Source organism: Chrysemys picta, chromosome 5 (genome assembly GCF_011386835.1).
Source record: "Chrysemys picta bellii isolate R12L10 chromosome 5, ASM1138683v2, whole genome shotgun sequence".
NCBI lineage: Eukaryota > Metazoa > Chordata > Testudines > Emydidae > Chrysemys > Chrysemys picta.
The window spans coordinates 29,639,546-29,660,625 of NC_088795.1; the positions used below are offsets into that span (position 1 = coordinate 29,639,546).

At 40.9% G+C, this 21,080-nt stretch overlaps 2 protein-coding genes across 34 annotated transcripts in view; one reads left to right on the forward strand and one right to left on the reverse strand.

Moving 5' to 3' along the window:
* LOC135983898 (general transcription factor II-I repeat domain-containing protein 2A-like) overlaps nt 1-21,080 on the forward strand; it is a 984,084-nt gene that overhangs the window by 863,334 nt on the left and 99,670 nt on the right. The gene's annotated exons all lie outside the window — the stretch shown is intronic.
* The window catches only part of PPP3CA (protein phosphatase 3 catalytic subunit alpha), a 299,060-nt gene that overhangs the window by 199,934 nt on the left and 78,046 nt on the right, over nt 1-21,080 (reverse strand). For 5 of the 33 annotated variants that reach the window (XM_065597621.1, XM_065597617.1, XM_065597615.1 and 2 more), the window contains exon 1: nt 1,847-1,943. The exons of the other annotated variants lie outside the window; for them this stretch is intronic. In XM_065597621.1, the coding sequence (XP_065453693.1) occupies nt 1,847-1,928 (82 nt within the window). In that variant the 5' untranslated portion in view covers nt 1,929-1,943. Of the gene's footprint in view, nt 1-1,846; nt 1,944-21,080 lie in introns of those variants that run through there. 33 annotated transcript variants of the gene reach the window in all.

Here is a 21,080-nt window from a genome sequence, read left to right on the forward strand (position 1 = left end):
TGCCATACAAGAAAAAGGCACACAGCTTCAGAATATCACTTACCGTAAAATAGCACCAAATACACACACTACCTAGTTGAAAGGCATGTGGGTATAGGTTACACAATTAATAGGTTGTGTCTCATTTCCAAACTAAGGTTATGGATCACCAGAACCAATACCATTCAAGACAGAAAAAGGAACTATCGTTATCAACTACTAAAAGCTGATTATTCTCCTCCCAGAACCTATTTTAAGCTACCTCACTGCTATTTAGATAAAACATATCAAGTTACAGAAAGACGGTAATGGCTTTGCTATAACCTTTGTTTCTTTTCAACAGACGAAAAATACAAAACAGTTACTGCATTTAATAGTATTATTTACAGGGTATTTTTTAACATGCCACAGTAACCTAATTTAAACAGTTTGGAAAAGATTCCATTATTAAGCACAACTCACACAGAGTCTCAAGTAGAAAAGTTCAGTTACATTTAAATGGCAGCGAAGGCAAACTACATCTCCAGTGGCTTAAAAAAGCTCTCAAGGAATATGCAACAGGTAACTATTGAATAGCTATAGCTACTGTAGTGCATTGATTTTTTGCTACACAGAATCAGCAATATACATTCAAGCACAAAACACACAGGACCACATTATCCATCCAACGTACCTAACGTTTCATTTCAAAGAGGTTCTCCCCCCACCATCCAAAAAGCATAAACTTTTGTTTAAGAAAGATGGACTAATTTTAGCATTATATTATGTCTGGGGCTCAGATTCAAAGAGGTACTTCAGCATGTGCTTAGTATTAAGCATATGCGTAGTCCACTACTCACATGCTTAAAGTTAGGCATGTGCTTAAGTACCTTGCTTAACTAGGGCCCGTATCATTAAGATGGTTTATACTAGAAACGCTTTAACAATTATTTTCTGGGCTCTCTCAGTTATATCAAGATCAAACTCACCTGAATCTTGATACATTGTTGGGTATTAAATTGAATTCAGAGGACAAAACACAACTATCCATACCATTTAGACTACTGCCTTAAGTTCTCTTTTCTAATTTAGAAATATAGCTGAAATGGTAACACTTGAAAAGTAGCTAACTATTGTGCATGCTTAGCAGATTCTTTTCAACCTAGTATCAGCTCTCCATTCACCTCAACAAAGAATTACTTGGGCGCAGCAGTTGCATGACAAATTCAACGCAAGTCTAGAGAGAACATATGAAAAAGCCTTTACAGTGAAATTGCAACACGAAAATGATTTCAAAGCAGAAGCATTAAAACCCTCACAAGAGTTCCATTGGGCTTATCATATCATCATAATGGCAGGGATCCACGTGAGGTACACACAAGCTCCACTATTCCTAAAAATGTGTGATATTAAAACCTTTCAAGATCCATGGGTCTTACACATGCTACATGTTGTGTACCTCATTTAGTGCACTAAATGCCCCAGTAACTACTATGTGGGTGAAACTAGACATCATTATGCTTTTGAATAAATTCACAAAGGAAAATAAAAGACAAAAACACCATATCGCCCAAGGACCAGCACTTTCACAAAGCGATCACTCCATATCTGATCTCTTAGTCCTCAACTTCAAAGAAAACCTGCACAACACTTTCAAAAGATAAGACTGGGAGCTTAAATTCATAACTTTGCTAGTCACTAAAATCATGGTCTTAATAAAGACACTGAATTTATGGCTCATTTCAACTATTTATAACCAATAGCACCTCCCCTCTTTTTTTGTCCTATGACTACAAAGGCCACTTCACTTTGAATGGTCTCTTGCAATATGTTACCTACTTATGCTAAACAATCTGTTCCACCTTGTGTATAGCTGTGACATAAGTACCTTTCCCCGATCTGAAGAAGAGCTCTGTGTAAGCTTGAAAGCTTCTCTCTTTCACCAACAGAAATTGGTCCAATTGGTCCATCCACCTTTTCTCTCTGATATTATAAATAAACAGTACTTTAATATGAAAATGCTAGAGTTGGAATAACACCCATATTTTGGCATCTGTTTTTAATACCCATCATCTAAAAATTACATATTTTTGCAACTTGATAACAATTACTCGTCATTGCACAGACAACATAAAATAATATTGCACTTAACTCATGAGTAGAAAAATTCAGAAGCACGAGGATTCTGAGAGAGCAGGTGAAGAAATATCTCTTCACTGAAAGTAAAAACACTAAGAGGGAAAAGATGCACTATGAAAATATATATTAATTTACTGCACTATGTCATGTATGACCAAAGCCTGGCAAGACAGGATGAGGAAGGCTGTTCTGAGGTTGTCATTGCTCACTACATCTGAGGAAATGTTACCCATAATCCCATGTCCAACGGTTAATGAGTCTGAGTGCTCAAGCATTGTAATGCCCCAGGTGCAGCAATTCACATAATGCACAAAGATTCATTTCATTCTTCTTTAAGCTGTGCTGCTGCAGGAGAGGCGATATGTCCTTATTACAGCTGACTAGCTCACAAGGAGTCACCTGATGCCCAGCAGGGCACAATTACAGTTCATGACTCAACTCCGGGATGTTGATATTTATCCCCCATTTCCTTTAGAACCACCTGTTCTGAGACACCTGATGACTCAAGGTAAACTCCAATTAGCTGGTATCTGTTGTAACCTGCATGAAACTCCTCTGGACCCAGGAGACCTTGTTATCCACCCCAGAACAGATCATTTAGTTGTATTCAACAAAGTCATGAACTAGTCCAGATTTTACTACCGGTTTCTGAAATGAACAGGCAGGGGTCCTGAGATGCAGCTCATTGTTTATTTCCTCCGGTGGCTCTCGCACACACGCCAAAAGATGCACCACTTAGATCATTTTAATGGTCTTCTCAAACAATTTGAGGGGTGAAGAGGATCATGTTCTGCTGCATAAGTCACAGAGACAAGCTAAATTCCGCCATCCAACATATGTGCAAAAATCTCATTGTACTTTAGTGGGAATTGCATGTGCATACCACAGGGCATAATTTGGGCGTAAGTGATTTGCCTCTACAATTGTTTTGAAATAAAATCAATATGTTTCTTCTGCACATTAAAGTCTAGAAACTTTGTTTTTAAAAATATATCCCACCTCATTTGATCTTTCCAAAAAATTAAGTTACCAATACATGCTGACATGTTTCTAAACATATTTGCCTACCCTACATCCAGTGGGAAAAAAAGGAGGCCTTTGAATATACAGTTTATGAGCTTCTTAATCCGCTTGTGTTTCTAAAAATAATGAAATTTTATTGAAGGGTGTTGCACCAAATACAACATGTTTAATTTCACCCTGTCTCTTTAAGATAGATTTCACAGAGCTCCAAACAATTAGTTTTTTGCTCTTCACTTTGCTTCTGTCATAGGAAGGCATTCCAGTATGAAGATTTCAGACAAATAAAGCATTCAATTCACAGAGCAGTAAATTTTAGCTGCATGGAGAACAATCTACCATACAGATGTTTCACCTGTATATCAAGAACAACATTTAAGGACTGCCCTCCAAAATATTCCAAAACAGAATGTATTATTAATTTTCTGGGCAAAGGTATTACCCTGTGAAAAAGAAAACATTCTGTTGCTAAGAACAGCAGCAACAGTGGTATCATCACTTTCCCTCAATCCTGAGACCACATCACTTTTGCAACATGCCTGCTCTTACCACACTTATGAAGAAGGATCATCAATGTGGCTCTTAATCCTCCTCACCTACAAGGTGCTGCTACACTAAACAATCAGCACCAGCTGAGCTGTACAAGAAAACTTCACCTACCCAATTTTCCTCAGCACAAAGATCTATCAAATCACATGGAAACTCCCCAGCACACAAACTCTTCATCACACTCAATCTTCAATTCCTGACTAAAACTGGTACTTGTGAGCCTTCTGATGGTGGCAGCTCTCTTTCTGAGCAGTGACGTTATATGCAATCATCCAGTAGAAGTCAGAGTCCATATTGTTAGAGAAGTGCTCTATAAAATATTTCTGTATATATGTAAACAGTCAGCTCACAAGCAAGGTGCCAGCCGGTGACAATCAAGAATATGAAATATTATTCTTGGATTTGTAGCACCAGTAAAACTCGCTGCACTGCACCCAGTATTTGTGCACAGCAATTTTCATGCAGCTCCTAATACAGTATTTTGAACCGGTGTCCAACCTCCTTCACACAACGGAAAATCTGCACTTACAAACATATTTTAAACAAAACAAAAAAAGTACCATTTCCTCCACTGAATCAATTTTTAGGCAAAAATGTAAAAACAAAACTCAGAATCCAGCCTAACTTCCCTAAAAAAGCACCCATAGACCTCTCTCTCTTCATCTTTTCAAAAAGCTATAAGTACAATCTCACAATTACCTATCATACTCCTTCCAAGTTCAATTCCCAACGTGCACTACACTGGCAATATCATGGCATCCCAAAGAGGGGGCCAGGAGTGGAGTTGGGAGCAGAGTACGGCTGGATAGCGTTCCCTCCCTGCCCCCCATGGGGGCTGGCCTGCCCCCAACCATGCCCCCCGAACATCCCTATTGGGGCACACTCCACAGTTTGGGGACCAATGGCATAGAGATATTTTAGTATGGTAGGGGGAGGAGTAGCAACTGAGGTACTTAAACTTCAGTGGCTTGTAAAAAAGGGGAAACATAACGATGTACAAATTTGTTGAAAACTGTCTCTAATCTTGTTCACTATGACACTCAGCAGCTTAGTGAGAATGTGGAAAGGATTATTTTTTTTATTCCTTTTTCAAGTTTCAGTTTACATTTAATGCATGATGGAACCTAGTTTACAATCGTTTTATAGTGGAGGCAGTGTTGCTTAGTGGCTGGAGTAATGAACTCACTCAAGAGACCTAGGTTCTAATTCATGGCTCTGCCACTGGCCAGCTGTGTGACCTTGGTCAGCTCATGTTACCTTTCCTCTCCTCAGTTTCCCTATCTGTAAAATGGTGATAACAATACTTGCCTCCTTTGCAGAACATTCCGAAAACTTTTCATGAAGCGCTTTATAAGAGCGAGGTATTATTACTAGTAGTTTTCTTCTGCACCATTAGTATAATGAATAATACCATTTTCCTGCAAAATGTCTATCACCAGTATCTGAAATATCAATCTTTACTCAGACTTTGTTCTTCTCATCTAGTGAAGGAAGCATTTTTCAAAAAGTGTGAACTCTTCCACTAAACAATCTGGCTAAAGTTTTCTTTTTCAAGTTCTTTACGTATGATCTGTGGGGAAAGTGGAGGAGGTGGGAAACACTGTGCCCTATTTGTTTGTTTAGGGTGGCCTGAAAAAGTTCTTATAACCACTCTGCTTGGCTTTTCTTTATATTAAAATTTTAGATCTTCTCTACTGTGTTTTGCATGGATGATATTATGGACAACCAGAAGATTAGTAGGACGACATCAGACAAAACAGAAATTAAACCTAACAAAGAGATGTTTATTCTCTCTGCTGAAAGTTTTGTTCTTGTTGTTGTTGTTAATGCCAACATAACTGTGATGCCCAAAAGACACCTGGACAGAGGGAGTTTGTGTTATAGATCTGACACTGCAGCCTCTTTGTGGAACCCTCAATCAAAGCCAAAGATGATCAGATTTCATACTCCTACTGTTTGTAAGTTAACAAGCACAAGAAAGAAAAAATCCCCATAAATCTGCTGCTATGAAAGTTGTGGCGATCTTTTATATAGATAATTGATTCTAACACTATTTTCTTCATTTAACAGAAATCTCCTCTTAATTATTACAAAAGAATAGCACAAGCATATGGGGGGGGAATCAGAAAATTGAGTATGAGTGGAACAACATGATGCATTTGCAAAAAAAGGCTAGTATTCTGGGGTGCGTTAACAGAAGCGTCGTATGCAAGACAGAGGAGGTAACTGTCACGCTCTATTCAGTGCTGGCAAGGCCTCAGTTGGAGTAGTGTGTCCAGTTTTAGGCATCACTCTTCAAGAAAGATGTGAACAAAACTAGATAGAGTGTTGAGATAGCAACAAAAATGTAAAAGGTTCAGAAAAGCTGACCTATGAGAAAAGATTAAAAACTGGGTATGTAAAGACTGAGGGGAGACCTGATAATCTTCAAATATGAGGAGAGCTGCTGATTAGTAAGGAGGTTGGTGATCAATTGTTTTCCATGTCCACTGAAGGTAGTAATCAGATTAATCTGCAGCAAGGGAGATTTAGGGTAGATATTAGGAAAAACTTTCTAACTAAGGATAGTTAAGCACTAGAACAGGCTTCCTAGGGAGGTCGTGGAATCCCTGTCACTGGAGGTTTTTAAGAACACGTTAGACAAACACTTGTCAGGGATGGTCTAAGTTTACGTGGTCCTGCCTCAGCACAGGAGGTTGAACTAGATAACCTCTCCAGGTCTCGCAGCCCTACATTTCTATGATTAACAACAATATGGCAGTACATTTATGAAGTGTATATGTAGTCCAATAAAGGTTTACTTTTGCAATGCAGTTCATATTCCAAAAAATCAACTGACATTACAAGTTCAGTAAAACGATAGACAGACAGATAGATCATGAAAGTGCTAGTTCAGCTGCCAGTGTATCTTTCTGGAACACTAGTCTAGGTATTCTCAATGACTTTTTACTAAATGCTAACCTGCTCTGTTTCACTGAAATAAATTACACTTCAAGTGAATGTGAAGAATCTGAAGAAGTGAGGTTTTTTACCCACGAAAGCTTATACCCAAATAAATCTGTTAGTCTTTAAGGTGCCACCGGCCTCCTGGTTGACTTCAAGTGAATGTTTTTCTGCCAAATGAAGCAGTCATAAGAACATAAGAACGGCCGTACTGGGTCAGACCAAAGGTCTATCTAGCCCAGTATCCTGTCTATCGACAGTGGCCAATGCCAGGTGCCTCAGAGGAAGTGAACCTAACAGGTAATGATCAAGTGATCTCTCTCCTGCCATCCATCTCCACCCTCTAACAAACAGAGGCTACGGACACCATTCCTTACCCATCCTGGCTAATAGCCAGGAATGGACTTAACCGCCATGAATTTATCCAGTTCTCTTTTAAATGCTGTTATAGTCCTTGCCTTCACAACTTCCTCAGGCAAGGAGTTCCACAAGTTGACTGTGTACTATGTGAAGAAGAGCTTCCTTTTATTTGTTTTAAACCTGCTGCCTAATTTCATTTGGTGGCCCCTAGTTCTTGTATTATGGTAATAAGTAAATAACTTTTCCTTATCTACTTTCTCCACATCACTTATGATTTTATATACCTCTATCATATCCCCCTTAGTCTCCTCTTTTCCAAGCTGAAAAGTCCTAGCCTCTTTAATCTCTCCTCATATGGAACTTGCTTGGCAACTTGATAAGGAATAGCAAATCCTACCTTGCTGTCATTTAAATGAAAGGCAAGTACAAGTATTATATATTTTATACATGAAACAAAAGATTTTTCTAAGATTAATATTAATCTTAGCACTAAGACAGTGTTTAGTGAGTAGGATTTACTGCACAAGAAACAAAATCCTTTATGGTTAATTTCCTGAACATGAACATCCAAAACCTGCTTTGGGAATTTGTGAAAGTAGCAGAGAATGAGTCTGTTCCAATTCGGATAAGCCAGCAAATACTACTATTGGGAAAAGGTCAGTCATGGAGCAATAAGGAGACAGACTGTCCAGAAGGATTTTTCAGCCACTTCTACTGACTGCTGTCTTCCAAAAAGAACACAGACTATCAGTAATGTCAAGAAGAGCTGGGTTGACCCAAGTCAGTCATAAACCAAAAGAGTTGTAGCATGAGCCTAAGACAGATTGTCACAGTGGTGGCACAGTGACATTGCAAAGCCGATAGCAGGGATTCTCAACTAGAAAAGGGAGCACAGCACCTGCAACCTGGATCTACAGAGGTTATTTTCTTGTCTTTGTTTCTTACTCTTTTCACATAGCTGAAAATGTTTGTGCAGCTCCATGTGCAACAACAACATTATGATACAGTTTAATAGCATGACCGCATACTATCTCCCCCATCACATGAATCACTGGCAAGGTGGCACAAAGAAACCTAAGATAACCATGGAGACCTTCACCATTTGAGCTAAAGGAGTAACTGGTATTAGAAGTAGACTGTTACCCTCTATATGGATAAGCCACTAGAAGACATGCCACACTAACAAACTTGGCCAATGGGCTACACAACTATTAGGGAGACAACCGTGTAATACTGGGTAACAGGATTCCTGGGTTCTTCTTCCAGCTCTGGCCTGTGGACAGGGCAGCACGCAGAGCCACCTGGCCACACCTCCGTGTAAGTGCCGGAGAAGGGACATGCCGCTGCTTCTGGGAGCTGCTTGAGGTAAGTGCCGTCCGGAGCCTGCACCCCTGATCTCCTCTCACCCTCGGTCCCAGCCCGGAGCACCCTTCTGCATCCCCAGCCCCACCCCAGAGCCCGCACACCCAGCTGGAGCCCCCCAATCCCACACCCCAACCCCCTGCCCCAGACCAGAGCCCCCTCCTGCACCCTGAATTCCTCATTTCTGGCCCCTCCCCAGAGCCCAGACCCCAGCTGGAGCCCTCACCCCCTCCAGCACCCCAACCCCAAATTTCATGAGCATTCATGGCCCACCATACAATTTCCATACCCAGAGGTGGCCCTCGAGCCAAAAAGTTTGCCCACCCCTACTCTAGACTTTACCAATGATCCAGGGAAGAGTGACAATTGGTAGGTCTGCTTTCAGGATACAGTGTTCTAAGCAACAATGCTGTAATGAGCATGAATGGGACAGGGTGGTCATGTGTATATTCAGGCTGCAAGTAAGCTCTGCAGGTTAATTTTCTGATGTATAACCTTTTTCTGTCTGGAAGTACTGCCATGCGCCAATTAAGGTAGGAATAGGACAATCTCCTACTTCCACCATCAGCTGCTCTGGGACTAACTTCTGTCAGCTTGATCCGGTGGAGTGCTGACCACCTGCATTCCCACTGATGTCAGAAGGAAAGTGGGGTTCTGAGCAGTTGTCAGAGTCAGGCTCCTAAGCAGACTGATTAAATAACACACTGCAACCTGGCTGACAAGTTTAAGTCATTTGCTCTTGGTATACATTGAGTTTCTACAGTGTAGCATTTAAAAGCCATGTCCCTGCCCCAACCTGCAAAGGAAGGTAGCCAAGTCCTAACAGGTTATGAATTACAGGAATTAAACATTTCATTCTCTGTTAGACATGGTATTATGCTGAAAGCACCTGAAGCCCTGAGTAAAATATGAATAAACTTGCCCTGAATTATATTTTTAAAAGGGGGCAAAACTTTAAAGTAAATTCTGTATTTAGTCCCAACCATCAAGGCTAGACATGAAATTAACTCCCTTGAGAAGGCCCCAATTTAGAAATTCTCAGTATAAAACCATATGATTATATTTGTAATTTCTAAACTAGCTATTGCATCTCAACAAATAAAGTGCATTTTAATTTAAAATTCATTGCCTGGTCTGATGGGATTGTTCCTTTATAGTATGTTGGTAAAGCAACATTTTTGTAGTGCCACCCCATTTGCTATGGCAGCCATATTAAGGAAATTATTATGACGACTCGCCCTCTCTAGGTATGCTTATATCTGTCAAATTCATCCCTAAATTCTGGCACTGAAACCATCACTTTGGAGTCTGTACCTCCAGTCAACAGGACAAACTGGACATTACTCACAATTTACAAATTGCACTATTTTACCACTAGCTAGAATAATCAAAAGCCCTTCCATGTGTCAGTTTCTGCTGCAGATATACAACTCAAAGCAATCTGAAAAACTGTACTATAACTTCTTTGGTAGACTTAAGAGGAGGAAATAGAATTTTGAGACATTTAATTACTGATGTTAAACTGTGTAATCAATCTGTTTTGTATACAGAGAGTGGTGTTTGGCCTAGTCTCGCAGGCCATCTGTAGAGCAATGCCCTACAACCCAAGTTTCAGACCCCAGCTTTGCCCTTTGTTCCCAAGTACTGTGAAGGCAGAGTACTTACTCCTTGACCGAGAAAGAACCAGTTCCTAGGTGACTCCGAATCAGTTCCTCTGGCTGATGCAGAGGCAGTGTTAGCAGCTTCTGTAAATTGTTCCATCCAGCCCTTTCTAAGCCGGAAGAATAGCAGCTGCTCCAAACAATATGAGTGAGTAAACAGACGGTGAACTGGACATTTAAGGTTCATAGAATGGGTGGATGAAGACAAGGAGGCACATGAATCCATTTTACAACCTGAGATTACCCAGTCTATATCCATTATTTCCAGGGCACTACCAAGGGTACTAAAGAGATGATAAACCAACTGCATGCCTCTGCAGATGAAATATCGGCAAGAGTCCTGCGAAATCACCATTATGATTCCCTTTTCTCAAATCCCATCATGCCCGTCATCTCAATATATTAAAGTCACAAATCACAAAAATACACATTGCATGAAACATCTACAAAGAAAGCACAATATTACCGATTTGTTAGATAATATATATTTTTTGTTGCAAATGCAAAAAAGAGAGGCTTTCCAACAAACCTATAATGCTTCTGTAGGAAAACATTTCTTTTCATAGTGTGTAGGTGAGCTGTAATATCATTTGTGTCAGTTCACTCATTAGAATTAAGTTTATGCAGCTTCCAGCAGAAGCACAGAGAAGCAGCATATTTGAGATGCATTAGCTGCAGGAAAATCTCCACAAAAAAATATCAGAAGCAGAAAATGTTAATTAAGAATTTTTGTCCCTCTTTGGGGATTTAAAACATGCAAAGACATGTGGTTACAACATAGTTTCTTGGCAATGCTATCAGGAATGCAGTTCTGCAGTAAATGGTATTTAACTCTACTGGATCCTTTGAAAATGACAATGTTTCAAACACAAACACATTCTGTCCATCATCTTCTGTAATATGGAAAAAGTATCTTCGGAAAGCCTAATGGCAGAAACAAAGAATTCTGATGTAAAGTATTGAGGGGGTGTGTGTCTGGAAGGGGGAAGACATTTTGCGGAATAGGTTTTCTATTGCAGACAGATATAGTTTAGTTGCAAAGTTGAAATGAAAGTCTTTAAATCAAGAAATCAGAACAGGTATGAGAGATACTGAGTCAGAAACTAATAAGAACATAAGAACAGCCAAATGTCCATCCAGCCCAGTAACCTGTCTTCCAACCATAGCCAATGCCAGGTTCTTCAGAGGGAATGAACAAAACAGGTAATCATCAAGTGATTCACCCACATTCCCACACACCCATATTCCCAGCTTCTGGGAAACAAGAGGCTAGGGACACTCAAGAGCATGGTTTTGCATCCCTGCCCATTCTGCCTAGTAGCCATTGATAGACCTTTCCTCCATGAACGTATCTAGTTCTTTTTTATAACCCCATTGTAGTCTTGGCCTTTACAACATCCTCTGGCAAGGAGTTCCACAAATTGATTGTGTGTTGTGTGAAAAAATACTTCCTTTTGTTTGTTTGAAACGTGCTGCCTATTAATTTCATCTGGTGACCCCTAGTTCCTGTGTTATGAGGAGTAAATAACACTTCCTTATTTACTTTTTCCACACCAGTCATGATTTTATAGACCTCTACCATATCCCCCCTTAGTCGTCTCTTTTCCAAGCTGCAAAGTCCCAGTCTTATTAATCTCTCCTCAGATGGAAGCTGTTCCAAACCCCTCATCATTTTTGTTGCTCTTTTCTGTACCTTTTCCAATTCCAATATATCTTTTTTGAGATGGGACGATCACATCTGCACGCAGTAATTAAGATGTGGGCGTACCATGGATTTATACAGAGGCAACATGATATTATCTGTCTTATTACCTATCCCTTTCTTAATGATTCCAACCCTTCTATTCACTTTTTTGGCTGCCGCTGCATATGGAGTGGATGTTTTCAGAGAACTATCCACAGTGACTCCAAGATCTCTTTTTTGAGTGGAACAGCTAATTTAGTCCCCATCATTTTATATGTATAGTTGGGATTATGCTTCCCAATGTGCACTTTTTTCTTGATCCAAACACACAATTCCCCAAAGGAAGTATGTTAATGGCTGCTATCAGGATCTTGGATGCAGGATAGTCACAGACTTCAGCATTTTTCTCCGTGCCCTGCTATAGGAGCAATAGGCTCTGGTAAGTCCTCCCAAAGAGCAAATGCAGAGGGCTGGAAACTGAAACAGTGCAAGCCAGGAGATAAGGAGCTACAGGATGACCCTGCAAGGGAGCAGAGGCAAAGAGAGAATGATTTCTGGGGCACCAGGCCGGGATAAGTAGCTTGAGATTTCTGCAAAAGCCTGAGTGCTGTACATTCCTACTGACATTGAGAGAGAAGCAGCAGTTGGTTTAATCCATTTATTCACAGCACTACACATAAAATTAAAAGGATATACCAAACTCATAAAATCAATTTCTCATCCAAACAGAAACAGTCCTGCCAGGCCCCATATTACAGCTTTCCATGTGGTCTATGAGGCAACAATAGTGTTTCCCTCTTTACACATTATCAAATTCATTAAAGAGTTATGTTGAAGGTATATTTTTCAGTACCTGCACCAAGGAATGAAATTATGGGGGGTTGTTTGTGTGTTTAGGGCAGGTGAGTTGTTTGTTTTGAACAAGAATGTAAATGAGCTCTTTTCAATATTTGAACTACATAAATTGGTACAGTAGCAGAAGTTTATAATTCTACTTATGGAAGAGCCATTCCCAAGAAAAAATAAAAACTACAGAACTCACTAAAACAGGAAAGAATTATTTTAACTGTAACTTTTTCCATTGTGGTTACAGAATTGAGGCTAGCTCACTAATTCAATTCTTGCTTCCTACTTCTGAAGGAGTCTGCTCAGCTTTCACCTTCTTTCCACCAGCTGGGAGGGGGGCGTGCTGTTTTCACACATGCCCTCCCCTGGCTGGGAGGGGGATGCACTGTTCTCTCTCATACACACACCCTTGCCCAGAGGGACGGACACACGCGCGCACACACACACAATTGAGCGGAGGGGGACAAGCTTGCAAACACATGCCAGGGCTGAGTAAGGAACTCAGCTGCAGCTGAATCCTGGCCTTGAGCCTCAGCTGCTGGATCTGGAGCCCAAACTGTTCTTTGTTCCGAGTTACAAACATTTCAGATATCAGAGGGGTAGCCGTGTTAGTCTGTATCCACAAAAACAACGAGGAGTCCAGTGGCACCTTAAAGACTATGCCCAAATAAATCTGTTAAGCTTTTGTGCATCTGAAGTCAAAATCAGCTATAATTCAGCAGAAGGATGACAGAAATAAGAATTCTAGACTGATATTTCTGGAAACAATTAACACTTAATTCCCTGACCAAAATCAGGACACAGTCTATGTTATCTCAATTACCAACTTCTTCTGAGAATTTCCTCAGTTCCCTTCACAGTCTCAATACCTTCCTGTCTAGAACCTTCAAGGTTTTGAATCCTGCAGCTCTCGCCGCAATCACCAGATTCCTTTACACCCTCTCTATGCAAAAAATGTAGTCAGTCAGTAAATCTGACTACCTAGTGAACAGCCCTTTCTCTCATATGTCTACACATACAGCACTGAAGCTGCGCTGCTGCAGCTAGTCTACTAAAGACGCTCTATGCCGATGGGAGAGAGCTCTCCTGTTGGCATAATAAAATTACCTCCGCAAGTAGCAGAAGCTATGCCAGCAGGAGAAGCTTTCCCACCGACATAGTGCTGTCCACAAAAGTGCTTTTGTTGGTGTGACTTATGTCTCTCAGGGGGCTGGTTTATTCACTCCTGTGCGACATTAAGTTCTGCTGACATAAGCTGTAGTGTAGACATAGCCTTAGTTCACACTATTACTCCTGGGAAAATTCTGCGCCACTGCTTGCGCATGTTTTTAAATTATTATTTTATTTTTTGCAGAAAATATCTTCTGATGAAAAGATGCTGCAATTCTGCCTTTTGCCCACAAGAGGGTGCTGTGGCACTAGCACACAGCAGCCACTCCTGGCCAGCCTCAGCTAGGATAGGGAAGAGAAAGAGCCAGCCTTCTTCACAGCACCTGTCAGGCCAGGTCAGGCGTTATGGGGAGACAGACAGTGTGGGGCTGCTGGGGGGTCAAATGGGAGCTCATAAGGGCTAGTGGGGGAGGACAGATTGGGGCAGGAGCTGAATGGGAGTGGAGGTGCAGGGCCACAGGGGGAAGGAGGTGCAGGGACACGGGGCAGAGAGGGAGGGAGTGCAGAGCTACAGGGGGAAGTGGGATGGCTGAGTGGGGGCACAGAGACACATGGGGATGAGGGTGCATGGACATATGGAGATGAGTGGAGGGGGCTGGCTGAGGGGGTGTAGGGCCAGATGGGGACAGGACGGTGGCTGAGTGGGGTCACAGAAACACATGGGGACTGGGGGAGGGGGTGCACAGACACATGGGGATGGGAGGAGGGGGTATCTGAGTGGGGTGAAGGGACACATGTGGACTGGGGGTGCAAGGACACATGGGGATAGCAGCACATGTACCTGACTGAATGGGAAAGGCAAGGGGTCAGCCAGGGTCTGCATGGGGGATGCTCCCTAACCTCTCCCCGCCCCCCCAAAAAACCTGTTCCATACTTTTCCCACCCATACCCAACAACCTTCCAAGTTCGTATCCAGGCTTCTTCTCAGCAATTACTTCCCTCTTCCTCAGCCCCTCCATTTCCCCAGATTCCCCCAAGTGTTTGCACTGCTTCTGAGGGGTGTGGGAAATACAATTCTGTACTATAATTTAAACAAATTATTACTCAGAGTTCTGTATTAATATGCTTAGTAAGGAATCTACTTGTCAATAAACATTTCCTGAATCTTTTTTGTTGTCTGTATTCTTACAGACATACTTGCTGACGGGTATTTTGAAAAAAGTTCCCAAAATAATTGAAACTGGTGTGATTATATTGTGTTATTTTGACAAATAAAATATACAGAATTTTACAACATTTTAAAATGTGTGCAGAATTTAATTTTTTGGCACAGAATTCCCCCAGGAGAACACTGTGCTTCTTTCACCGTAAATTATACAGAAAATGCATTCTAGTTCAGTTATGTTTAAAGACAAAAAAAAAACTAAGATCAAAACCACTTAACGTCATCACCACCAAACAGGAAACTGTTCTATCACTAATAGAACAAACCAACCGTTAACAAGGTTGCCTATTCCCTAAACCAACCCATTCTGCAATGCCATTATTTAGTGTCGTATATTACAACCAAAGTTCTAGCACTTTCACAGTAATTGTAGAATGCATTAGGATTTTTTTAACCTTTAAAGAGTGTTGAACATGTCTAGGATAGGATATACAAGGGATCCGATCAGCAAAGATTCCTTCAATATTTTATACATAATTTAGCAAATAGAATATGGCTGAACTATTCTAACACTTAGCTGCAATACATTCCCATTCCATGAAAAGCTACAGAGGCAAATGGAGGTGATATATGGGATTAAAACAGATACATTTTAGACCCTATAATAAATTGGTTGATAAATGCCTGAAAAGGGAGAGAAGAAACACCCAAAACGGGGTTTGTTACAAGGATAGGTAACCTGTCCACATATCTATTCAAGTGACATCATCATAGGACCTAATCACATCAGCCATATCATCAGGGGCTCGTTCACCTGCACATCTACCAATGTGACATATGCCATCATGTGCCAGCAATGCCCCTCTGCCATGTACATTGGCCAAACCGGACAGTCTCTACGCAAAAGAATTAATGGACACAAATCTGACATCAGGAATCAAAATACTCAAAAACCAGTGGGAGAACACTTTAACCTGTCTGGTCATTCAGTGACAGACCTGCGGGTGGCTATATTACAACAGAAAAACTTCAAAAACAGACTCCAACGAGAGACTGCTGAGCTAGAATTGATATGCAAACTAGACACAATCAACTCCGGTTTGAATAAGGACTGGGAATGGCTGAACCATTACAAACATTGAATCTATCTCCCCTTGTAAGTATTCTCACACTTCTTAACTGTCTGTACTGGGCTAGCTTGATTATCACTTCAAAAGTTTTTTTTCTCTTAATTAATTGGCCTCTCAGAGTTGGTAAGACAACTCCCACCTGTTTATGCTCTCTGTATGTGTGTATATATATCTCCTCAATATTTGTTCCATTCTATATGCATCCGAAGAAGTGGGCTGTAGTCCACGAAAGCTTATGCTCTAATAAATTTGTTAGTCTCTAAGGTGCCACAAGTACTTCTGTTCTTCTTTATACTAATTTGAAACACTTAACTCTCCTCAACCAAACACTACCACCTAAATATTTTTTCTTAGATTGATACAGGGAGGTCAATGAGCTTGTTATGTGAATATAAATTAGATTAAGCTTTTCAGGACAGGCTCAATTTTTTCCCAACATGTCCATACAGTGCCTTGCATAACAGGGCTCCAACCAATAAATGATAATAGTAAAATACAGTGAAAATATGATAGCTTGATTCAGGATTGGAAGCAAGCAGTCACAATCTATCTTCCCTGATCCTGCAACACTTGTATAACTTCTCACTGTGAAGCCCCAGAACTTGAAGCAGACATGGAATTGGGCAAGGCACCTTGTTTATTTGAGAGCAAATTTAAGGGGCTATACCCTGCCTGCAATAGGGGGCAGACTAGGATTTGCAACTGACCATTAAAGAGACTACTGCTTTAGAAAGTCTAAAAGAGACTTGCAGTGGGGAAGTTGGGAGTGGGGATACAAGGAGAAATGACAATGTATCACGCTGTCACAGACTCACAGGATCTTTTAGACAGCCCCTGGAAAGAATCTATTCTATGTGGCAGACCCCCAAGAGGTCCCACTCTGCCTTAAGGGTACGCCACACAGCCTCAACACCTCCAGGACTGAGCTTCATACTGGGAGCTCCGCCCAGCAAATCCAACTGAGATGGACTTCTGGACACTCTTCAGGAACCAACGCACCAGAGCAAGTATTTACAGTGACACCAGGCCGTCTTTTCAAAACAGAGTAGAGTTCAGCATTCAATTGGAACACAGGAAGACCTTAGGTTAGCATATAGAAATGAAGGTCAAGTCATCATTCCACCCAGTCAAGCTGCTGTGGGGACTCTTTTTGAGCCCCTCCACGTGTGCCTGTCAGTTCAAGACGAGACCTGCTGAGTCCCTCCAAAAGCCACTTCTTATCCCAGTGCCCTGACACCTTTCGGTCCATTGTCCAACTCCTGCAGACCCATGCTGAGTTCACATCCTCTGCCTGCTGGAGAGTCCCATGGATAGGTGTCAGTCCCACGGATAGCAGTTCAGGGCTCCCACTGTCTCTCCACTAATATAGTCTCCTCTAATATAGTAGCTATAGAAAGTCCTTTAATGACCCATTTGTTCCACACCAGACAAGTACATGACACAACATCTCATGTCTCTTGCTCTGCCCTAAGAGCAGATTTAACTTCTTTGCACCCATTGGGTAGCAATGCAAAGTACAGAGGGAAACTGAGATATGCATAGGAATCAAATATATTACGGAAAATTCCCATTTTGTCACACCCTTCAACCAGAAAATATTTGTGGACCTGGTAGATATTTAAAGTTACATTGATCTGAGGGTCCAGAACCTGAATCAAGGCTCAGAACACATCTCTCCCACACACTGCTAATCTGAAAAACGGTCACAGTTTTAAAATCTGATACCTTGCTACCCACAAGAGAAAAAATAAACACTGCACACAAATGGAAATACAGAATTCCCAACTTTCAAATGGCAGTGTCCCAGTTAAGGACAAAATGTGAGAAGAAAGGGATTGCATTTAAAACCATCATGCTGTAGTTTTTCTTACTTAGGTGAAATGATTTAATCACCCTTGCCATTTCATGTTATTTCACTGGATTTTCTGGAGTCACTTCTTTTGGATGGACAGGAGACTCTCTCTCTAGCATAAAACACAGTATCTTCTTTTCTGCTTTTGCCTTTTCTCCTTTTTTCTTCCAACCATCCCGCTATACTACTACTCTTTCATCCCCTCCTTCATCTCCCTTCCCTCTCTCCTTTCTCCTTGCCACTTGACCACAATGAGCCCCCTGACACATCACGGTCCCAGAGCTATCAGCCTCTGATTTTCAAGAGGTGATGAACACTCACAACTCCAAAGAAAGTTAGTGTGTGCGTGCTGAACACCTCTGGACAATAAGAGCCTAGACATCCAATGCTTCTAACATCTTTTTGTACATATCTGTAGTAACCAGGCATGACCGTTATCTAGTGCAGATGGAGATCATCTTTCTTACCTCCAAAGATATCTGTAAAAAGTGCACTGTCAATGAACATTCTATGTTGCTACAGGTTTTAGGTTATAATATCCTTTTCATTTTCTCAGCATGGATCTACATAATATACAATTCTTGCTGAATTATTCTCCAGTGACACGAAGAAGAGTTCTGCGTAAGCTTTCAAGCTTCTCTCTTTCACCAACAGAAGATGATCCAATAAAAGGTATTACGCCACCCACCCTGTCTCTCTAATATCCTGGGAACAACACGGCTATAACACCACCACAAACCATTATTGCTGTGACTTTTTTCTAACTGAAGAGTCCAAAAAAGGTCAAATTTTCATTTAGAAGTGAAAAAGTAAGATGATTTCCCACTCTCCAATATTAATTTTTTTTAATACTCTGGCATAAAACCAAGGGAAAATTACGGAAGGCTGATTCATGAGATTACTAATGATACAGAAATGAACATCATTTTAATGGATTGAAAAGTCATTTAAAAAACTTTGTCAGGCCTTTAAAATACACTGGAGTAGGAGTATGAACAGAAAGAGCAATTAGGCAAATGAGATAGGTATTGCCACAGCACAAAAGGTGTGTACAGATTCTCTCTTTCTGTAATTAAACAGAAGATAGAAAGGAAGAAGGTTAATCGTGTGAAAAGTTAGACCGAAATGATCTGAGATTTCTATAACTCAGGCCAAATAAAATAACCCCTTCCTTAAATTTTGTATGTCAATTTCAAATCGGAGTACTCATTCCTCTATCAGACCCTGGCAAAAGTAATAACGTCCCTTGAAATTTAGGTTGACAAAACCTAGTGAAATCAAAGCTGTGACTGTATCCCTAAAGAGCAGATACTCTGAAAAGAAGTAATCACATTCATTCTTAAAATTTAGAACAAAGGAATGTCCATACTGGGTCAGACCAATGGTCCATCTATCTCAGGATCCTGTCTTCTGAGAGTGGCCAATGCCAGATGCTTCAGAGGGAATGAACAGTACAGGACAATCCCCCCTTGTCGTTTTTTATGTTAGATTCTGATATTTAAGTACTTCCCCACCCCATTCCCAATATTTTCCCATTTTTAAGCTTTTTAGCAATTTGTTAATTATAACATAAGTGATGATGATACATTTTTGGAGAAGGGATGCATGCTTCAGGGCTTAAGCCAATCTCTAACTACCCAAGACCAGGATGAGACCTAATATAGGGGACAGATTTTCCCACACCTGCCTACTGTGCAGTTCTGAGAGAGGAGAGACTTGTGCTCTTTGTGCTCTCCATCGTCTGCCTGGTAGTGACCAGGTGGTGGGGAGGAGAAGGTAGAAAAAGCCTGATTCTGAAGGTAGTGAGGTAAGGAATGAGGGAGGGGGATGAGTTAAGAAATTTGAGGCAAGAGGACAGGGCAGAAGCTGAGAAGGGGAACAAAGGGGGAGGTGGGATGAGTGTTGTGGGATGAGTGTTATGGGTGGAAGCAGAGGAAGTGGGCAAAACAAGGCCAAGTCAGGTTTATGGTGCAGAACACAGGAGTGAAAGAGGACAGGGAGAAGCTGGGCTGGTTGGAAGGCCAGGACAGTTGGAAAAAATAGCCTTCAATTACATGATCACATACTATCATCATGTATACACCTTAGGGGGGTAAACTGTGGCTGAACTGGCATTGCCTTGAAGGCTTGACTTTGTAACATTTAACAGTTTCTTTAGATTATATATATGTGTCCAAAAAGTGCATTTTACTACTGTTTTCTCTTGTCATAATACAGAACCAGTAGACAAGAAGGGAGAGGAAGTGGGATTCTCTTTCGACACACGCATCAGCAGAATACGTTTCAACTGTAGAATCTTTAGTTACTGGGGATAAAGTTTATGCTAGAAAGAAGAAAGCTCAATTTTCATACTCCAGGATAAATCTGCAGATCTGGCAACTGGAGGCACAGGAAAACTACTTTTCACTTATAAACTGAGCAATTTTTTTCTGGGAGTCATTGAAATGAAACAATGGAACTCCACAATGGTAATTGTAGAGCTGCTTTTCAGAGAACAACTGTACTTTATTTTCAGCATGAGGTCAACTAGGACTTTTAAAGTACTCCATCACTTGTGATTACATTAAGGAAAGAAAGCTATTCTCAATGCCCATGGGGGGGGGGGGGAGGGAGAGAGAGAGAGAGATGCTAGTCAAATTACAGAGGACTACTCAAATCACTAAGTGCCAAACTATGCAGTGCCACATGGAATGCCTCTGCTGGCAACCCTTCTCACAGAACTTTGTTAAAAATGATTTGTTAAAAAACGTCAACACACATGATCCTAATATTTAACCTATGAGTCATTCATCATCACTGCATTATAGCATTATGTTGGATCAAATGAGAATTTGAAGCATATAATCTTAATGCGAGAGGAGGAAAACAATGTCAATGCCAGCTGCAGAAGCATTAACGTAGTGCAACTGGAACAAAATACACCCAACAAACAGATTAACAATCCCAACATACACTGTCTTTGCTAAACACAGCATGGATAGAGATCTGAGCATGACCACGAACTAGTCTCATAGATAAAATGCTCAACTATCTGGTATACATTTGTGCTACTTTGGCAATTAAACCGACTATTCCTAACCCTATCACCCAAACACACTTTAAACTTAGTGCTGGTTTTAGTTAAATATGTGATAACCTAGATGGCTGGAAACTTACCACTTGACATTTATCTATGTATTTATAATCACATTTATCACCATTAGTATATTTTTAGTATATAAAAATTATATACAGCCAATGGAATGATCAGATGTAGACCTACTTGTTCTCCTCTATCTCCTTTCGGATCAGATTTTCAGGA